General features: G+C 48.6%; 1 protein-coding gene across 1 annotated transcript; it reads left to right on the top strand.

The window, feature by feature from the left end:
• Positions 1-3,643: 3,643 nt before the first annotated feature.
• Positions 3,644-15,196, top strand: CACNG6 (calcium voltage-gated channel auxiliary subunit gamma 6). Its single transcript, XM_045847245.1, has 4 exons — positions 3,644-5,141; positions 8,998-9,072; positions 10,485-10,622; positions 14,334-15,196. Exons 1-4 carry the CDS (start codon positions 4,811-4,813, stop codon positions 14,570-14,572), a joined length of 783 nt encoding a protein of 260 aa, XP_045703201.1. The 5' UTR covers positions 3,644-4,810; the 3' UTR covers positions 14,573-15,196.
• Positions 15,197-21,987: the final 6,791 nt, after the last annotated feature.

Genomic DNA, 21,987 nt, shown 5'->3' with positions numbered 1-21,987 from the left:
ATGGCTGGTGCTGTTGGGTGGTGAGAGAGTATGGCAGTTGAGCTGGGCAAGGGCTGTGGGGGTGGAGGGGGGATGGGTTTGAAGGTCAATGAGGACGACCAAGGAACAGTGCTGGGTGGCTTCCCTTCATTGATTCAACAAAGGTTCCCTGAGGTCTCCCAGCTGCCAAGCCCAGTGCTCTGAGATGCTGGGTGTGCAGAGATAATCAAGCCAAGCCCTGCCCTCAGGGGGCTCCTAGTCTGGTGGGAGAACAGACAGGGAGGAGTGGGCAGTGAGGGCCCCATGATGCTTGGGGCTCTGTCAGCCTGTGTTGTGACAACAGGGAGCAGCAGAAAATGGTGGGACAGAGGAGGATGGGACTTCCCCGTGGGAGAATGGGTTTGGGGACTTCCCCCAGAGACCCCTGTGGAAGGACTAGAAAGGGGGAGAGAGATTGGAGGGAGGGGACCAGCAAGGAATGACATGGCGACAGTGTCAGAGATACCAGACAATGTGGGGGGAAGGAATATGCATTATTGAGAGGGGAGAACTTGGTATAGGGTGATCTATGGAAGGGGGGCGATGGAGAGGTGGGGTTAGAAACCAGTTTGGTGGGAGTTGGAGCTCTGGTGGAGGGGGCGCAGAACTGGTGGAGGGTTGTGGAGTCTAGAGTCCAAAGGCCAGAGAACAAGAAAGAGGTAGGGGGTGGGCATAGGCAGGGATACAGGGGAAGGGAAATGGGAAGAAGGATGGGGACAACAGAGATCCAAACCAGGTGAGTCACAGACTGAGAAAAAGGAGGGAGATCCAGAGAGGAGAGACAAAGGGACCAGAGAAACTGACACAGAGAAATGAGACATTGCAGAGACATTAAAAAATATGCAGAGAGACAGAACCACAGAGAAATATCCCAAGATCTGCCCAGAAAGAAATACAGAGACCCAGGAGAAAATGTGCCATGTAGGAGTGAGCCATTTCTGTTGCTTGGTTTCTTGTGTTCAGCATTTGAGAAGTATTCACTGAGCACCATCCTGTTCTAGACTCTGGCGAGGCCCCAGGCATTGGCTGAGTGGATAGCCAAAGTCCTGCTCTCCTGGAACTCACAGGAGAGGCAAATGAGAATTTGGGTTACAGGGAACAGCTTAAAAAACCTAGCAGAATGTATGGACCCCCTCGGGGGCAGGGCTCTGGAGGAGACCTCCCTGCAGAGGTAACCTTTACACAGAGACTGGGGTTGTGAGTAGAAAAGGGACAGGGAAAGTGTTCTGGCCACCAAAGGCAGCGCCAAAACCCAGAGGAGCCCCAGGGTGGCCAGGATGCTTGGAGGTGGTGGGCAGGCTAACAGAGAGGCAAGTCGGCAATGAGGGCCAGCAGATCAGGGTGAGGTCAGAGCAGGCTGGGGGCCCATCAGGCAGGACCTTTCAGCCCTGGGAATTAACTTGAATTTCTAGTTTCCGTGGGGATCGAGCACAGGCCCGATGACATGATTATAGTTTCATTGAAAACCAAAATAACAGCACCACACAGCTGTGCTGAGAATCGATTTCAGAGTGAAAACGTCAGTAAGGAGTTAGGGAGCCGTTGTCCTTGGTGGCCTGGCCCCATGGGGCATTGGTGAGGGTGGAGAGAAGTGAGATTCTGGAGGCAGAACCTACAGTGATGAACTGGATGCTGCAGGAGGCAGGAGTGAAGAAGCAAAATGAGAAGAGGAAATCCTTAATTGGGAACAGACCAGGAGGCCCCAGGGGAAGGAGTCAGGATTCTGGTGGCCCGATCCAGAGCCCTCCTTTGTAGAGGCCTGTGAGAAACCCAAGTCGGAGTATCACGTTGCTGGTTGGGAATGTGAGACTAGAGCTGGGGAAGAGAGGTCATAGGTGGAAATACAAATTTTGGAAAGGTCAGCATATAGGAAACGATTAAAGCCAGAGGACTGGATGAGGTGACCTAGGAGGTCAGTGCAGACAGAGAAGCAGACACAGCCCGAGGGGTGGGGGTGGGGGGAGCATCTGCACAGGGCAGAAGAGGATGTAGCAGAGAGGGGGAGAGGGGTGACTATGAGGTAGGCGGAGACCGGGAGGAAGCCCTGAAATGCTGCTGAGAACAAGGAAAATCCCGAAAGTAACCAATGAGTTTGGTTTGATGGCTGAGAGGCCATCGCAATACAAGGCTGGGGACTGGGCCCCTGCTGGCGTGGAAGAAAGAATGAGGGAGGGTGGAGACCAGGCCTTCCTTTTGGTGTGAGAGTGACAAAGACTTCCATGCCAAAGAATGTTCGTACCCTTTCTGTGAAAGGAGAGACAGGGAGACTGGCAGATGGAGGTGGGGTGGGGGGGGGGGACAGAAAAATGCACCCCGGAACGAGAGAGCTGTTACAGCAGATAGATTGAGAAAGACAGGGGGCTCAGGGCCTAGAGGGGACATGGATTCAGGGGGCAGGTGACTGTCCCCAGGGCTGCCCTGCCCTGCTGTGCACCTGGGCTTCCCCCCCAGGGAGCCTGTGGAGGTCTGGGAAGACCCTGTGATGTGAAGAAACAAACAGGTTTCACTCATACATTTAAGAGGGTTCCTGAGTGGTCTGGAGACTCGCAGGACAGCCAATTAGATAGCAGAGGGGGTGTGGCCGAGGGGGTGCTTTCCCTAGCTTGGGAGAGGATGTTCCCATCTCACTCCATCCATCCATTTGCTCATTCATTCATTCATTCATTCACTCACTTGCCTAATGCACACTTCCTAAGGCCTTCGGTGTGGTCCTGGGGTGGGCGGTGCTGAGGTGGAAGAGGTGAGTGCCACCTGCACCTGACCCAGACCCCAGGCCACAGGGCAGCCCACAGATGCGCTCAGTCACATCCCAGGGCAGGTGATGTGTGTTCCTGTGGTAGCGACATGGCGCCGCGGTGTCCAGAGCAGGGTGCGCAGAGAAGGCCAGGGCGCACCAGCTGGCTGGAGCAGCCAACTCTGGTCAAAGGAGTTGGTGAAGGTGGGTCCCGCCTGGGCCGTTGGCACAGAGGCTGAGGGCAGCGGGGGAAGGGGTGAAGACCAGGCCCTGCCGCCATTCCACACGGCTGTCCTGTCCCTGCCCCTGGGGGAGCACACAACTGCATGGAAAGTCCTCCGGGGCGCCCCGTCTAATAAACTTGATGAAGAGGACTACGGCTCTGATTCCCGTGCCTCTCTCAACCACCAGCCTCTCCCTGGGTGTGACCTTTCACCCTCCTGCGGAGCTCAGGCCCCAAGCGCCTCCTCCCTCAGACCTGGGAGAGTGAGCTCTCGGTCCCCTTCTGACCCAGCACTCAAGAGTTGAAGTGCCCAGGTTTCTTCTCCTCCTGGACCCGAGACTGCCGGCGCAGCCCCTCCTCCCTCGGAACCTGCAGTTCACTTCCCAGCTGGGCCTAGGCGGGACCAAAAATCGAAGCTCCCTGTCCTCCTCCCTCTTTCGCCACCTGGGAGGACAGACCCTCGGCTCCCAGGCTTGCCCCTTAAGGTAGTAAATGTCCTTTCAGGCTCCAGCCGGGTCAGGACCCAGCCCAGCCCCTCCCCCGCCCCTTGTCCCCTTAAAATACCCGGGATCCCTATGGCAACTAGCGCGGGGCGACAGGTGCTAGTGTTATTTACGGGTCGAGCCCGAAATAGCCCGGAGGGTGGGGGTGGGCGCCCGGGGGCGAGGCCGCCTCGAGCGCAGCGCAGGTCCAGGCGGCTCAGCAGCAGGCGGTGCGGAGCCCACGGTTCGGAGGATCGCGGAGCTGGGGCCGGCGCGGCACCCAGGCAGGAGGGAGAGGGGGGTCCCTGCCCAGGAGCCCGGGGTGGGAGGCCTGCGGGAGGCGCCCGGCCTGGTGCTGAGCCTGGAGCCATCCCGGCCGGGCAGGCCCTGGGAGCCCGGGGGAGGGAGAGCCCGGTGATCCCGAGGGATCACAGAGTCTCTTCGGGGTCCCCGCTGTCATTGGAACGGCGGGGGGGGTCTCTGTCTCCATTTCCTGAGCCGCAGAGCAGAGCGCAGCCTATCTGAGCCCCCGTGGGGACCCCAGGTCCCCCCCCCCCGCACCAGCGCGGGGGAGCCCTCAGCTCCTTTCTCTGGACTCCGCCGTGTCCCTCAGCCATCGGTCCCCTGTCTCAGGTCCAGTGCAGACCTCTGATCTCTGTTCTCTGAATTCCAGCAGGTCCCCAGCCCCCCCCCCCCTTTTCCGAGCCCCAGCCAAGACTCTGCTATTTCCTTCTGTGAATGCTGGGGGTGGCCTCCTGCCTGTGTGAGACCCAGAAGAAGTTTGGATCTCCCTCCTAAACCCCCGAGGGGACCCAACTCCTACCTCCTCAGATTCTGAGCCCCAAAGAAGCCAGGAGGTGCCTCCTTTCAAACGCACGGAGGACCTCAGCTTCCTCTCCTGGGTACCTCGAACTCTGAGCCCAGTGGGGACCCGGAACAGCCCCTCAGAGCTTCGGGTAACCCCCCACGACCACCTGTGGAGCCCTCAGGCCCCCCTCCTTGGCACCCAAGTTCTAGCTCGGACCTCAGGGGACCCTGATTTTCCCCTGAGGTCTCTCCTCTTTGCTGAGTTTCTGTGGATACCTCAGGCCTTTTGCTGAACCTCAGCAGGCTCCCCAGCGCCCGGGGGCGGCCGGATCTTGTTTTTTTTTTTTTCTTTCTTTTTTTTTTCTTTCTTCCTCTTCTGAGATCCAGAGGCACCCTCGGCTTTCCCGTGTGAGGTTCCAGGGAGATTCAGAAATTCCTTTTTTTTTAATAGTCCAGTGGAAGCAGCTCCTCACCCGCTTCGAGCCCCCAGGCCTCCCCCACCCCCGCCCCCTCCCAGCCCTCTCGGTTCAGCTTTCTCCACATCTTATGATGATGTGGTCCAACTTCCTAATGCAAGAGGAGAACCGGCGGCGGGCCGAGGCCGGGCGGCGGGGGCGCGGGCAGGGCCTTTCGGGGCTGTCGCCGGAGCAGGAGGGGAAGGTGAAGCTGGTGCTGCTGCTGACCGCGGTGGGCGCCACGCTGGCCGTGCTGGCCGTGGGCACCGAGTTCTGGGTGGAGCTCAACACCTTCAAGGCCAACGGCAGCGCCGTGTGCGACGCCGCGCACCTGGGGCTGTGGAAGATGTGCACCAAGCGACTGTGGCAGGCGGACGTGCCCGCAGGCAGGGAGACGTGCGGCCCCGCGGAGCTGCCCGGAGGTGAGGCCGTCCCCAGGCACGGACCCCAGATGGCGAGAGAGCCGCGGTGGGAGAAAACAGTGCCCCAGAGACAGCCTGAGCCCCAGGGAGGGAGCTTGCACCCTGGTGGTCAGCCCGAAACCACATCACCCTGTGCTCCCCAGCGGCCTCTGTCCCTGGCACAGACTCTGTAGGGAGAGAAAGTCTGTACCCCAGACTAGTGTGTGCTCTAAGACCAGCATGCACCCCCAGACTAGCTTGTTCCCCAGGCCAGCTTCTTCCCCCAGACCAGCCTATGACCTCCAAAGCTCCTGCACCCCAAGTGTAGCCTGTGAACCCAGACATGTCTGTGTCCCCAGGCCAGCCTGCACCCCCTGAGAGCGCTTAGAGACAACTTGTGCCCCCACACATGGCCCAGGTCCTGACACCCAGCCTGTGACTCCAGACACAGCTGGTGTCCTCAGACAGCCTGGGTCCCCCAGAAATGCCCACACCCCTCTCCCCTCAGACAGCCTGTGCCCCTAGAGAGAGAGAGAGTCTGGGTTCTTGGTGTCAGCTTGCTCTTCCCACTCCCAAGACAGCCTGCACCCCCATCCTTGGAAGACAGACCGCCTTGACCCCCATCCCCAAGTAGAATCCATGCCTGTTCCAACCGACTGATTCCACTGAAGTGGAGTTCTCACCACACACCTCCCAACATCCCAGGGTAGCTCCCCAGCTTCCAGGGAAATGATCTCTTTTGTGTCCCATCCTCTTGCCTCCAAATGGCCAGATGGTGCATATCACCCTGCTCATTTTCTCTTACAGACACCCCACACCCTCACTTCCCCACAGAGTGGCTCTTCACCCCTAACTATGCCAGGGAGCCATCCCCTGCCTCTCACTCTTCCTGACAGGGCACACACACCATGCCCTTTGCTTATACCAGGGGGACACCCTACCTGCCTTGGGCATCAAATCTCATGCCACCTTCACTGACTGGAGGAGGCTACCTGACTCCCCTCATCACCCACATGGATCTCCATCACTCTTTACTCTCCAAAGGCCGCCCTATAACTTCCATACCCCCTCAAAGATCTCCTATCCCTCTGGGCTCTGATAGGACCTCCTTCCTTCCTTCCTTCTTTACTTCCCCAAGTGTGGAATCCTACATCCATGGGATCCCAAATAGGATGAGCTGAGGCCTTAGTAGCAAAGTGGGATGTGAAGCACCCCTGTTGTCTGAGGTACCCACCCACTCAGATTACACTTCACTTCTGCAGGTGGGCTACCCCCCGCCCTTCAGATCCTCAGGCAGGAACTTGCCAAACTTTTGTCAAATGAGATGCCCCGTAATATAAATATTAGATGTTTATGTAGGGCCTGGCTCTGTTCTAGGTACCTGGCATGCAAGTGACTCTGTAGATGCAGCCTGCCTTCTCATATGGGGTTCGAACCCTGGTCATCTCTGTTCTTAGCTACTACACTACATTGTATCTCACTGTTCGGCAAAGATGTCCCAAAGGTTCCCACGGCACTGGAGGCAATGTCCCACCCACCACATTGCATACGATGGGGTCCCCCACAGCTCTTGCTGTCCTCCGATTGGTCAGAAAGGACTTCACCTTCATTACAAGACCATTACCATCCTCTCATTCAGAGGATATCTCACCTCTTTCATTATTTCAGAAATATCCCACACATCCCACTGCCTGTCAAAGGGCATGCCAAGGGGCTGCAAAGGGGTGACTTCTAAACTACTCTTTTCCAAATGGGATGTGCCATATTCTTTGGGGTCAGAGACAAGATGTCTTAGATTATTAGTAGCCAAAATGGGATGTCAGACATCTCACACTGCCCTGGAATGATGTTGCACCACACCCACTAGAGGGGACTTCCCAGTTCCCTCATGCCTGTAGGTCACGTCCCCCCATTAACTGCTACAATAGGGTCCTCTCTCCTGTGCTATGTGAAGCATAAGTCCTGTCCCTGCTTCTGAAGAGACATCTCATGTCCTCCTCCTTCCCTTAGGCCACCAGGTGGAGTGTCCTGCCTCACTTGGCTCAGTTTGTCTCTTGTCATTTTTCTCTTCTGTAGAATGGGGCAATGAGAATTACTCATGGGATTGCTGTGTGGATGAATGAGTTAATGCATGCCAAGTGCCTGGAACAGAGCCGGGAGCTACCTAAGCATCCAATATATATAATACCTGCACATTTTCATTGCGAATACCTTCAGTTTGGAAAGTTCCTTCCCATTCCCCCAGACTGCCTGGCCCCTCCTCTATTTCTTTCACCCCTCTTATTCTCTACCTCTCTCCTCCCTTTCCATGCCTAACTCTATGTAGAATAAGAAAGTTGAAAGAGATGAATTCTGTGGGAAGTTCTGGCTTTAAAATGCAGCTTGGAAGGTGTATTCTTTTTTGTTTAAGTTCAGGGTTTCTTGGACTCATCTAAGAAAAAGTTGGGTGAATCATACTCTTCAGTCTATGTCACAAAGTCATTAACAGCTTTCACAAGATCCTTCTTCTGCTCTATTTAACATTATTTTTCTTTTGTTTCATCTCTTTCCAACTCATCTCTTTAATGGGTTTGTTTTGTCTTTCCACTTGGAAAATATGTGATGTTATTTTACACCTGTAGGTGTTTTAATTTACATAAATTATATCAAGGTATAGATTTTTCCTGTTTTTTTAAAAGTATTTTTTCTTAATACTGTGTTTCTCAACTATCTCTAGGTTGCTTTCTGTTAGTCTTCTGGCTCCCTGTTATTGTAAATATATATGTTCCTGCATATAGTTTTTGTCTGTATGTATCCCCAGAAGTAAAATGGCTGGTTGTAGGGTATAAATGTACCACACTTTATAAAATCTGTCAGCATGATTTCCAAAAAGACTAGCACAGGCATGCCTCAAAGATATCATGGATTCTGTTCTAGGCCACTGCAATAAAGCCAGTCACACAAAATGATTGGTTTCCCATACACATAAAATGTGTGTTTACACTATACTGTAGTCTATAAGTGTGTAATAGCATTATGTCTAAAACAATGTACATATCTTAATTTAAAAAGACTCTATTGCTAAAAAAATGTTAGCCATCATCTGAGCCTTCAGTGAGTTGTAATTTTGCCTGTGGAGAGTCTCACCTTGATGTTGGTGAAAACACAGTATCTTCAAAGCATAATAAAACAAAGTATGCCTGTACCAGTTCACACTCCCAGCTGTTTCCTCTTATCCTTCCAATGCTTGATGTTATCCTTTTAATATTTGCCAATCTAATTGCTCTTAAGTGACATTCCCCTGCTGACTCGAGTTGCATTTCTGTGATCCCTGGTGAGGTGGAGCATCTCTTCACATACTTGTGAGTCATCAGGCTTCCTCTTCTATCAATTGACTATTCATATCCTTTGCCCATTTTTGATTGAGTTACCTCTCTTTTCTGGCCTGAGGGATTCCTTTGTGTATTCTAGCCAGGAATCCTTTCTGTGATAAGAATTTCTTCTGTTAACCTTCCATTGCCTGGATCTTGGCATCCTTTGCTGAATAAAGCAATTATCCATTTCTAACCCCACTTGACTCTCAACAAACCCATATGATGGAGCCAAGAAAGAGACTATTATCTCATTTCATAGAGGAAGATTCAGAGGTCCCCAAGAGGTCTATAGCCCACTCAAAGCTACAGATCTGGACCTCAAAACTCTGCATTGGAATCCCAGCTCCTGGGTAGCCTGTGACAGCAGGTAGCTTCACTGAGCATCATTTTTCTCTTCTGTCTATCAGGGATGCTAATGTCATATGTGTAGGTTACTGTGAGCTATGTTTCATGCCCAGTCCTGACATTATATGAGGGACCTCAATGTCCTCACTTCCCTTTCTCTCTCTCTCCCGCTCCCACAGAAGCCAACTGCACCTATTTTAAATTCTTCACCACTGGGGAGAATGCACGCATCTTTCAGAGAACCACAAAGAAAGGTGAGAACTTTTCCCCCTGTGGCAGACTGGTGATGGGGATATGCTATGTTAGAGGAATTCTTGGTAGCCCTGTGCTCTTCCCTACTTTGGTCCAGGATGGTCTCAGCTCCTATGTCCTTGGGAGGTCCCACCTTTGGGAGGGTGGTGGCAGTGAAGTCTTGGTTCCCCGGAGCCCAACACTCCTACCCCAGCTCTGCCTTTGCCACATGCTGTGCAACTTCAGTCAAGTCACAGCCCCTCTCTGCGATGATACTTTAACATCTCATGAACATGTGTCTACCACGTGCTAAGCATGGCACTCGATGTTCCGTTTATAAGATCTCCATCCTTGTCACACCCTGCAGGCAGTGGCTTCTTAAGCCTCCTGACGAGAAAACAGATGTTCCTACAGAATCTTCTGTGAAAATGAAAACGTTCTGTGCCTGTGCTGACCAATATGGTAGCCACTGGACCCATGTGGCTGCTGAGCACTTGGAGTGTGGCAGGTGCAACTGAGAAACAACTTTAAATTTTATTTAATTTCAACCCATTTAAAATGAAAAGGCCACATGGAGATAGTGGCAACCATATTAGACAAGGCAGCTCTTAAGACTTTTTCCTTTCTCTTCTAACTATAGCTTCTCCATCACCTCCAGAACCTCCATATCTCGCCTGTAAGGGAATTGGGATCCTGTCATGAATTGTATCTGATTTAGTTAGATAATGCAGCTCATACACACAGTGTGGTGTCCAGCACACAGTAGGTCCCCAGTAAACAGTGGTTCCTTACTCCTTTCTCTCTTGCCTTGATGTTCAGTGAGTTTACACAAGTCACTGTGCTCCTCTGAGATGGTAAAATAATTGTAGCGCGCATGTATGAAATGACTGCTGGGTGCCAGGTGCTGCACTGGGAACTATACTCCTGTGGTTTCTAGTCCTTGCAACAGCCTGATCCAATAGGCTTTTTTTTTTCCCCAGTAGGGATTTTGATCCTGATTTTCTGGAGGAGAAAACTGAGGCTCAGAGAGGTTCTGTGACTTTACCAGAATCTCCCAGCTGGGAGTGATGGAGTGGCCAGGGAGAATTCAGACTTGGATCATGCTACTGTAGCATACCTTCTCCATTGTCACATACACCCCACTGCCTCAGTTTCCTCACCTGTGAACAGACAGTGACCAGATCATAAGTAATCATTGGTAGTTCTCATCTCCTGGTTCTGGCTGTCCTCTCTTTGCTCTGTGACCTTAGGCAAATTACTGAGTCTTAGTTCCTTCAACAGTCTAAGTCAATTATTGGACTGGATGATTTTCTACTTGAAAATTCTTCTCTAGTCTTGAATCTCCCATTTTTTTCTGGTTCTGGGTCCCTATCAGAGAGTTCTTCCCACTTCCTCCATCCCATGTTCTCCACTTCTTTCCCTTCCCTCTTTGCAGAGGTGAACCTGGCAGCTGCAGTGATAGCAGTGGTAGGCCTGGCAGTCATGGCCCTGGGGTGCCTCTGCATCATCATGGTGCTCAGCAAAGGTGCAGAGTTCCTGCTCCGAGTTGGAGCTGTCTGCTTTGGCCTCTCAGGTAAGGGTTAAGAGCCTGGAGACTGAGGAAATTGCATGCAGGGAGGTGGGATCCCCAAGTACTGTTGCATGCTGGGAGGTGGGATCTCCAGGCACTGTTGCATTCTGGGCTGTATGGTCTCCAAGAACTGTTGCATGCTGGCAAGTTGGGTATCCAAGTACTGTTGCATGCTGGGATGAGAGACCTCCAAGTGTGGTTGCTTAATGGGAGGTAGGGTCTCCAAGCACTGTTGCATTCTGGGAGGTTAAGACATCTCCAAGCACTGTTGCATGCTGAGGGGTGGAGATGGCTCCAAACACTGTTGCATGCTGGGGGCACAAGGGCTATAGTAGGCTCAAATATGAGAGTTCTAAGCTCTGTCGTTGGCTAGGAATTGGAGGGTCTCCAAACTCTCTTTTAGATTTGGACCTGGGGTGTGCAAGGACTGTTGCATTTTTGGAGCTGAGGCTCCAAAAGAAGTGCTACATCTTGTGGAATATAGTTCCCATTGGGTCCAATGTTTTCTAATGTGGATAGAAAGGTTATTAATTATATGAGCAGTTGTTTGTTATGGCTGCCATAACAAAGCACCATAGACTGGGCAACACAAACAACAGAGATGTATTTTTGCACAGTCTGGGAGGCTGAAAGTCCAAGTTCAAGGTGTCAGCAGGGATGGTTCCTCCTGAGGCCTCTCTCCTTGACTTGTAGATGGCCCTTTTCTGCATGTCCTCACATGGCCATTTGTGTCCTCATCTCTTCTCATATGGGCAGCAGCCATATTGGTTAGAGTCACCCTCATGACTTCATTTTAATTAATTTCTTTGAAGACCCCATCTCCAAATACAGCCACATTCTAAGACACTGAATCCCAACACATGAACTTTGGGGAGGATGCAAGTCAGCCTACAACAATACATCTACCTGATTACTGTCTATCTCTCCTTCTGGGATGAAGCCCCAAAAGGACAGGGCCTTTGTTAGTCTCATGTATATATTTTATAGTAAGAGCTTAATTTAGATCTGTTAAATGGCCCTGGCTGGGTGGCTCAGTTGGTTAGAGCATCATCCTGATACACCAATGTTGTGGGTTCAATCCCTGGTCAGGGCATGTGCAAAAAATCAACCAATGAGTACATAAATAAGTGGAACAACAAAATCAATTTCTCTCTCTCAGAAAGAAAGAGAAGGAAGGGAAGGGAAGGGAAGGGAAGGGAAGGGAAGGGAAGGGAAGGGAAGGGAAGGGAAGGGAAGGAAAGGTGCCCTGGCCTGTGTGGCTTGGTGGTTGAGTGCTGGCCTGCAAATCAAAGGGTCACCAGTTCAATTCCCACTCAGAGCATATGCCTGGGTTGAGGGCCAGGTCCCCAGTAGGGGGTGCAGGAGAGGCAACCACACATTGATGTTTCTCTCCCTCTTTCTCTCTCCCTTCCCCTCTGTCTAAATATAAATAAATAAAATCTTTTAAGACAATTTAAAAAGGAAAAAGAAAGATCTGGTAGGAGGATGCATGAACTAGCAAGAGAGTGAAGGCGACTGGACAGTGTCTCCTCCTCATCCAGCTGTTTTTTCCATATTCAGTGTCCTAATGCTGAGCTGCAGTGGGCCATAAAAGGCTGGAGAGAGGCACTGAACCACAGTACACAGACTCTAGGCTACATTCTCCTGGCCCCTGATTAAAAACCATGGGGGAATTGGAGGACAAAGAGGAAGGAGGGGCAGGACCTGAGGCTAGAGCCAGCCTCCAGCATCTGGGAGGGGAGGCAGCCAAGACCCATGACCATAGATGACCATCAGATGGTCCTACACTGTCTGACCCCTGCTCAACCTCTGCACTTCCATTGCCCACCAGTTTACTCCTCCCCACTGCCTGCTCTGGCCACATTGACATTTCTTTCCCTCAAACACACTATACTCCATCCCACCACGGGCTTTCCAACCAGTCGTTCCTTCTGCTCGGAATAGCTGTGGCTTAATTTTGTGCGTGGCTGGCTTCTTTTTATTCTTTGTTTGGGTCTCAGCTGAAATGGTTTTTCCTAGTAATACTATTTAAAGTCCTCGCCCCACCCCTGGATGCCACTCCCCTTCCCATCACCCTGTTTTTATCTGCTTCCACCCTGTCTCACTCTCTGAAATTATCTCGTCTTCTCATGTGTTTACTTTGGAGGTTGCAACCTGGAATCCGGCAGGCCAGTGATGGACTTTGGGCTTTGCTTGGCGGGCAGTGTGTAAAGATTTCTCTGAGTCAGCGTGGAAAGTTTGGGTGAATTCCCATAAAAGTCATAATCATTGAGAAATTTTAGCTCTTCTTGAAAAAAACCAGAAGGTCTGGCAAATAAAGTCACCATTTCTGAAGGGCTACAGTTGGCAGAAGCTGAATTTCAGTCCTCTGTCACCATCCCATCACACCCACCTGCCTCATTCTTGACACTTTGTCATTGTCTCCAGCAGGCATTGTTTACTGGCTGCCTCCTCCAAGTAGAACATAAGCTCCACAAAGTCAGGGTCTTTGTCTTGTTCCTTGTTTTTTCCTCTTTTTTCTTTGTTTTAAAAATCTAATTACATTACAGCTTGATTGTCTTTCTTTTCTTTTTAAACTTAAAAAAAGTATTGATTTTAGAGAAAGAGAGGAAGGGAGAGAGAGACATCAATTTGTTGTTCTGCTTATTTATGCATTCAGTGTTTGTTTCTTTTATGTGCCCTGGCTGGGGATCAAACCCACAACCATGGTATATCAGGGTGATGCTCTAACCAACTAAGCTACCTGGCCAGGACCTTGACTGCCTCTCTTTTTGTTTTGTGATCCACCATCACTATTTTTTCAGCTTTACTAGGATGTGATTGACAAGGAGAAATTGTGTATATGTAATGTATACAATGTGATATTTTGATATACATATATAAATCATGAAATGAGCACCACAGTGAAGCTAGTGAACACATCCGTTACCTCACATGATTACCTTTTTTTTTCTTTAGTATGGCGAGGACATTAAGACCTATATATTTTCTTAGCAAATTGAAATAGACAACACAGTATCATTGTCTATAGTCCCCATGATGTACATTAAATCTCCAGCACTTACTCACCCTGTATAACTGAAACATTGACTATTTTAACCAATGTTTCCTTATTTCCCCCACCCTCAGCCCCTGGCAACGATCATTTGAGTCTGCGCTTCTTCAAGTTGACTATTTTAGATTCCACGATCACTCTACAAAAGCCTCGATGGAGTCTTAAATTGACTTTTGTGATTCTGGATTCCTGGGCTTGCTTTTTTTTCTTTTTTTAAAGCAGCAAAATATACGTAACATAAAATTTACCATTTGCGTTATTTTTAAGTGTCCAGTTCTGTGTCATTACTTATGTTCACACTGTTGTGCGGCCATCACCACCATCCATCTCCAGAACCTTTTCATCTTCCCCAGCTGAAACTCTGTCCCCATTAAACACCCACTCCCACTCCCCTCGCCCAGCCCTGGCGCCCACCACTCTACTTTCTGTCTCTAACAGTTATTGTTTCTTCTTTCTCTCCTCCAGCTTCCAAAATTGCATCTGATATATAGTAGGTGTCCAGGAAGTGATAGTTGTTGAATGAACAAATGAGAGGGTGCTTGGGTGTCCCCCAGCTTTCTTGTTTGAGAAGCATGTGGTGGGGTGCATTGGAGGAGATACTGAGACCCAAGCTGGGCATCCCCAGGGACCTGAGCACCACGTCTCTCCTCTCCCCACAGGCCTGCTGCTCCTGGTCAGCCTGGAGGTGTTCCGGCATTCCGTGCAAGCCCTTCTGCAGAGTGTCAGCCCAGAGCCTCCCCCAGCTCCGGCCCTGGCCTATGAGTACTCCTGGTCTCTGGGCTGTGGAGTGGGGGCCAGCCTGGTCCTGCTGCTGGGCGGCCTCTGCTTTCTCCTGCTCACCCTGCCACCCTGGCCCTGGGGCTCACTCTGTCCCAAGCAGGGGCCGAGGGCCACCTAGGGCCACCCTGTGCTTTCTCTAAGCTCCTTCTAAAACCCTTCTTTTTTAACCCTTGCCCCATCAAAATCTTTTGCCCCACATCTTGGAGAAACTGTTTTCCTTGAGCTGGGGCCCAAATTGTTTGCACAGACCCATCTCTCATGCCCTCATCTTTTCCCTCTGTAAATACGTTTTCCTCAGTGGCTGAATTTGGGTCGCTTAGGGGTGGGGTGGGGAGAGGCATTTTGCAAACGAGGGTCCCCAGGGAAGGTTGCTGGGGACCTGATGGGGTAACTAGAGATGGGGGGATGAAGTCAGGGGGTGTTGGGAGGGAATTGGACCTATTCATTTTTCAGACTGTGAGAGAGCATTCTTCTGGCTAATTTGAAATGTGTAGAAATAGGGGAGGTGCGGGTGGAGGGGATGTCTGGGTCTGACCACAATGAGGTATGATTTGGGAATTAAAGGTTTGGAGATTTAACAGCTTTGCTTTGGAGTCCCTTTGTATTGTGACTGTGTTTTCTGGGGTAGAGCAAAGTTACCCCTCTGCTCCCCAGAAACACTGGCCCCTCAGCCATATGTCAATGAACCCATAGAGAGAGGTGGGCATCCTAAAATCTAGAACACATGCATGTTGTTATGGGTTGAATGGGTCCTTTCCAAAAGTACCATATTTTGTCATGTATAATGCACACCTATGTTTTTGGCCCAAATTTTCAGGAAAAATCTTCATTTTATTTTTTTAATTTAATTTCTTATTTGTTTATACTTAAAAACAAAACTGATGATCATATTCCAGGGTATTATTTTGCAGACAGATATCATCATTGCTTTTTAGAGTTACACTTTTAATGTAGAAGCATAAATAAAAGAATTAAAACATTTATATAGATACAGAATTAGTACTACCCATGTAAAATGCTCATCCTTATTTTTCCTCAGAAAATTTGGGAAAAAAACCACACATTATAGATGGCAAAATATGGTGTACGTTGGAGTCCTCACCCCCTGGACCTCGGACGGAATGTGACCTTATTTGGAGATGCAGGCCTTTACTGAGGTAATCAAACTAAAATGAGGCCATGTGTGTGGGCGCTGGCCCAGTGTGACTGGTGTCCTTACAAGAAAACGAGATGAGGACACAGACACACACAGAGGGAAGATGAGGTGAAGAGACAGACACAGGCCCTCACGGCCTCAGAAAAAACTGTCCCTGCGACACCCTGATCTGGAACTTCAGCCTCCGGAACTGAGAGGCAGTACATTTCTGTTGTTTCAGTCACCCAGTCTGTCATATTTTGTTATGGCCACTGGAGCAGGCTGATACAGATTTTAGTACCTGGAAACGGGGTGCTGCTGGAACAAGCACTTAAGAATGAGGGCACAGCTTTGGGATTGGGGAGCAGGTAGGAGCTGGAGGAGTTTTGAGGCACATGATAGAAAAAAGCCCACGTTGCCTTGAGACTGTTGGTAGAAATGTGAACATGAAAGTCTGGGGAGGGCTCAGAAAGAAGCGCAAAGAGCTGTACAGAGCTTCTGTCACCTTAGAGAACACACTGACCGTTGTGAATGGGATGTTGTAGAAGCAGGAATGACAATAGCACTAGCAGTCACTGGGGAGTGAAGACCTGGGTCAGACGTTTGAGTTCCTCTAGGCCAAAGGGTCAGCCTCCTCCCTCACGAAGACCAACCCACAATTTTAGCACAGAAGGTCACAGCTTGGATTCTTCCACTAGACTGGGGTTGCTGATGATGGTCTTTTAGCTCTCAGAGGCCGAAGTCTCTTAAACACTGAAAAGTATTTAAAATATGGACTATGTGCTGGCTTATGAGTACAAATGTATTCACAGTCTCAGTTTGATTCTCTTAAATATTTCTATAATTATAAAGTATAATTATATAGAATATATATTATATTATTATACCACTATTATGCATAGTATATAATCATTATATCCAACCTATTCTCATATTAATATTATGAATATTATAAGATGATATATTAATATATATAAAATATCTCCATATTTAATTATAAATTATAAATTCAATTATATATTATATAATTATATGTATTTTTAACATATCATTATAATAATCTTTAAGATATTCTGTTAATATCCTATCATATTATGTAAATGTTACTTGTAATATTGCATATATGTAAAGTCAGTTTATGCAACAGAACATCATATTATATAAATGTTATATTTATAATACAACATATGTAATGCAACATTTCTGTATTATATGTTCTAACATATTACATAAATATAACATGTCACATAGATATCACATATTATATTACACAGATATGACCACATATTATATTACATAGATATTATCACATTTATAATTATACACTGTCCCACGGTTGAAAGCTGCTTCCTCCAGAGGAGAGCACTTGTTGTCCAGGAAACGCAGGGCAGCCTGTTTTTGATTGGCAGGCATTGCCTGTCTCATTCAGCGCCACACTCTTCTTCCTCATTGAGCTTCCTCTGCACTGAGCTCAGCATGGTGCTGAGGATCCTGGGGGAGGAGAGCTACTCACGTGGTTCACTTCACTGATCTAGCAGAGGCCGCATCGGGCAGGGGTTGAGGTGTGGGCTGCAAACACCGCTGTCTGGTCTGAAGCCTGGCTCTGCCTTTCCCACCTGAGCAACTTGCTCGCCCTCTCTGTGCCTCCCTTTCTTTCTGCCTTAACCTCCTGGTGTCCTCCTGAGGAGCACACACCCTAATAATCCTCACAAAGCTGCAGAAGACTCTCAGGCCCCTGGTCATGGCATCATCACTCTGGCTGTTAGTATTTACCGAGTGGCACTTTGGGCTCTGCATACAGTAGAGTCAAAAGGGACCCCCGATGAGCTGACAGCCTGGTGCTGGAAACATAGTAATCACACAATCACACTAATGAATGTGTAATTATAAACTGAGATAAGTACTAGGATCAGGGATCATCAACAATTTTTTTTTCTATTTAATTTTGTGGCCAGCCAGCTCAGGGAAACCTCAAAAAATGTTTGCTGCGGGGGAGGGACCACTGGTCATGGGGAAGTGGCTCTATGTCCAGTGGGGTCTTCACTCTGCATTGCCTTCCCTACCCGGGGCCTTCCTGCACTCTCAGAAGGGGGAGAAGGGAATCAAGGCCCCTCCAAGACATAGTATTATGAGATGATTTACTAAAGCATTAACTTACATCTCTTCGTCTTATTTTTTCTGTAGTAAAGCAAACCAAAAACTTCTTTTTAAAATAACTTGTAAAAATGATCACTTGTAATTGACATTTAATATTATTAGTATTAGTTCAGGTGTATGGCACAGTGGTCAGACAATTATATACTTTACGAAGTGATCGCCCAGATAATTCTAGTCCCCACCTGGCACCATCCATGGTTATTACAATATTACTGACTGCATTCCCTGAGCTGTACGTTACACCCCCATGACTATTTTGTAGCTACCAAATTGTACTAAAATAGAAACTTCTTAAAATCTACCACCCTCCTGTCCCTTTCATATACATTTTAAAACTTTTTGGAACACAATTTCAAACTTGCAGAGAAGTTTCAAGAATCAAAACGGTGCCCTGAAGACCCGCATGCTCTTCACTGACTCACCAACGTAGGGGTGAGGATGACGGTGTCTCACTTCAAGCTTCAAGAGGGGGGAAGCCTCAGATGGACCACTCAGTACTTAATATGGGCTGAGGTGCAGGGCCCTCTAGAGAACCAGGGGTTCTGGTTCATGTTTGAAAGGTCTCAGGGGATCAAGATTTTGGCGAACATCCCTGAAGACATTTAGGGACTGCAGAGGAGAGGGCGAGAGAAGAGGATGAATGAATCCGTTGTCTTACATCCTTTCAACGAGCGCCACCTGGAGGGCGCAGGCGAACCCTGCAGAGAGAAGCTGGAGCTGGCCCCGCGGAGGCCCCAAGATTGACGCAGTCCTTGTTGGTGATCAAGTGGAGGAGATGCATTTACAGGCACGGAGAACTAATTGCAGGTGAGAAGACAGCGGCTTTGAGAGAGGGGGTGCGGGGGAAGGAAGCATAGAAGCTCTAGATGGGGAAATAAAGAAAAAGCTGGCCAAGCCCAATGCAGCTCAAAGCAGTTCAATTTCTGAACTGGAGCTATTTTTTTCCCTTGCCATGTGATTACAGAATAAAACAAAAACCAAAACCAACACCACAAAATAGTGACTGTAAGTCATTATACCTAAAATGACTGTAAAGGTCATAGGACTTGCCTTAGGTGTCTCCTGAGGGCACAGGTAAAGAGTGAAGCAGGTAAAGGTGGGTATGATAGAGATGGGGGCAGGAAAGGAAAAAGTTGTTCTCTAAATCACTCTGATGGTCATACCTACATCTTTACAATGGATGTACTTGCCACTAGGGTGACCGGCTCATTCCGATTTGCCTGGAACATTCTCAGTTTTAGCCCTGAGTTACCATCTCCTGGGAAATTCCTCGGTCTCCTATCCTGGGAATCCCCCAGGCCTTTGGAAAACTGGGATGGTTGGTTGTACTGCTCACAAAAACCCTCCTCGCTTTCTGTCTGCGATGAGAAGGTGGACTTCCAGAGATGTTCAGAAATCTTCCCAAGTTCACAGTGCTCAGAACTTACATCGAATACTGTGTGAACACTGGGGACTCTCCTCTTCTCGTGTTTTTTTCCCCTCTTCTCAGCAATGTCCCATGTAGTAAGAAAACAAACCTGGACTCCACTTGCCACTGTATTCGTGACTTCAGAAAATAAATGGTCAGAAATCACTTTATTAAAAGGAAAGACTTGCACCCTGGCTGGGTGGCTCAGTTGGTTGGACCATCATTCCATGCACCAAAGGTCACAGGTTTGATCCTAGGTCTGGTTTCATCCTGGGTTGAGGCGCATGTGGGAGGCAACCAATCAATGTTTCTCTCTCTCCCTCTCCCCCACCTCCTTTCCCCTCTCTCTAAATCAGTAGACATGTCCTTGAGTGAGGATTAAAAAGTAATAATAAAGACTTACTATCCTAATTTAAGGAGGATAAATTCTAGAATGGATGTCTGTAAGTGATTTCTTTTAGAGTCATCCATTTTTGTTCTCAAATATTTGTCAAGATGGTTTGATCAAAAACAAAATCTCTTCTCAGACTAGCGTAGACTCAAAGGACTTTTTGGGTTTTGTTTTCTTTTGTTTCTGGCACAGAGGGTGCCAAGAATGATCGAAGAAGAAAGCTGCAAGGAGAGAAGGGAGGCTGAGTTTTGGAAGCAATTAGAAGGAAAAAAAATGTAGGCATCATCACTGGTCTCCTTTTCTGGATGCTGTCTGAGTCATCTTCGTGTTTCTCAGGAAAGACCAGCTTCCTCCACATGGTGAGACAGATGGTCACCAAGAGCTCCAAGAGTTAGAGTGAATGACTTCTGTGGCAAGAGGCACAGAGAGATACTCCACCCCTCCTTGCTACTCCACCCCCACTTGCTACTCCACCTCCTCCTGTTGCTCCCCATGTGACCTTGGCCACCTGTGGCTGGTGAGGAGGGGAGCAAGGTGATACTCTTTCAGAGGAGCCATTTCTGGGAGCTTCTGGTTGAAATAGAATGCCCCCACACCAGCTCCATGGGCACAGGCCCAATGCAAACGGACCTCCCACTCAGAAGGGGACCCTGTGTTTGGGCTTAAATGCTCTGATGTCATTCATCTTTGCATCTGTGTTTTGTTAATGAATTCCGATGGCACCCTAGACCCAGGGGCTTGGAGCTGGATTTCTGCATGGCCTTGGTCCTTGTTCCCTCCCCCACTTCTGCTCTGTGCCTCTGTTGGGTTAGGGTTGGGGGAGGGACAAAGGAGATGAAACAATCAGGGGCCCAGACTCAGGAGGCCTCCTGGCTCTTGCTCCCTTTCTCAACCCACTGTCCCTCACTGAACTTGTGATGTGACTCAGGCTGTAAAAGCAAAGCCATGAGGTGCAAAGCTTCCTATGAGATAGGCACCATTGGAGTAGCAGGACCAGCTGGGTCTCCTTCCAAAGCAATGTCACTGGGGCCCCTCCCTGGGCAAAACCACACCCACTCTAGGATAGATGGCGCCTGAGGCTTAGCAGGTCAGACAGAAAGGACCCCAGAAACCACCCAGTCCTACTCTTTCTTGCTGTTTACAGATCTAGAAACTGAGAAGAAACAAAACAAAATAAGATAAAATAAAAAAGCCTTCCCCTGCACTCTAGCACATGTATTTCCTGCTTTGGTTCAATTCTTATTCTGGCAATTGGTTCAGATTTCAAAAAGCACTGTTCTAGGGCAGGGGTGGGCCAATCTGGCCCACCACTTGTGTTTGTAAGTAAAGTTTTATTAGAACACAGTTATACCTACTTGTTCACATATCAGCCTTTGTGCTGCAACAGCAGAGTTGAGTAGTCTCAACAGAGATGCTACAGCCGATGGAAGCTGAAAACATTACTCTTTGCTCCTCTTCAGAAAAAGTTTGTTAAGCTCTGGTTCTAGCAATCAGAAGGAGCCTGGGTTTTAGAGCAGTTTGGAAACTTATTGGTAAGACTAGAAAAGTAATGTGTTTGATTCTAACCATCTGATTTCCCTTCTATTTTATTTTTACATTTTTTATTTATTGATTTGAGAGAGAGAGAGAGAGACATCAATGTGTTGTTCCACTTGTTTATGCATTCATCGGTTGCTTCTTGTATGTGCCCTTACCAGGAATGGGCCCTGTCTGGGAATTTATCCTCCATCCTTGTTGTATCTGACAATGCTCTAACCAACTGAGCTACCAGCCAGAGCTGCCATTTTGCTTTTTCTCTGGATGTTTCATCTATCATGCGTTAATAGTTTCTGCATGGACAGACATTAAAGCACCTCCTCTGTTATCACTCCTGATAAGGCAGGTGTGCTTTAGCTAAAGCCTGGAGGTTTCTTCTCTGTGTCTTAGTTGTAGTAATTGTATGAGTATGAACTTAGCCTCCTCAACTATTCGGTTGTCTGACTGGTTATAAACAAAAGGCAGGATAAACACTGGATTCTTGTTTGTTCTGTGTTTAAAATTTTTGTGGGTTGACTTTCTAGCATCTTCCAAAGGTAGCCACTAACATCTTTGTCTAGATGGATCCAGTAAGTAAAAAGTTCTCCTTACCTCTTTGGCTAAAAGTTTGTAAGACTGTAAGCCTGCAATTGTCACGATCAGCCTCAGGCTCAGAAGCACAGCTGGTTTGTATAATAATTATAACACAGCCCTGGCTGGTGTAGCTCAGTGGATTGAGTGCCAGCCTGTAAACCAAACAGTCGCAGGTTCAATTCCCAGTCAGGACACATGCCTGGGTTGCAGGCCAGGTCCCCAGTAGGGGGCATATGGCAGGCAACCACACACTGATATTTCTCACTCTTTCTCCTTCCCTTCCTCTCTCCATAAAAATAAATAAATAAGTTCTTTAAAAAATAAATAAGTAAA

Source organism: Phyllostomus hastatus, unplaced genomic scaffold (assembly GCF_019186645.2).
Source record: "Phyllostomus hastatus isolate PE091 unplaced genomic scaffold, TTU_PhHast_1.1 phas_contig_549, whole genome shotgun sequence".
Classification (NCBI taxonomy): Eukaryota; Metazoa; Chordata; class Mammalia; order Chiroptera; family Phyllostomidae; genus Phyllostomus; species Phyllostomus hastatus.
Note: the sequence above shows the minus strand (reverse complement) of the source record. Positions and strands in the feature narration are given on the sequence as shown.

Excerpts from the sequence above, each read along its gene's own strand:
- CACNG6 (XM_045847245.1), top strand. The coding sequence starts at position 4,811 with ATGATGATGTGGTCCAACTTCCTAATGCAAGAGGAGAACCGGCGGCGG. Across the intron at positions 5,142-8,997 it reads CCCCGCGGAGCTGCCCGGAG|AAGCCAACTGCACCTATTTT; the intron begins GTGAGGCCGTCC and ends CCGCTCCCACAG. Across the intron at positions 10,623-14,333 it reads TGTCTGCTTTGGCCTCTCAG|GCCTGCTGCTCCTGGTCAGC; the intron begins GTAAGGGTTAAG and ends CTCTCCCCACAG.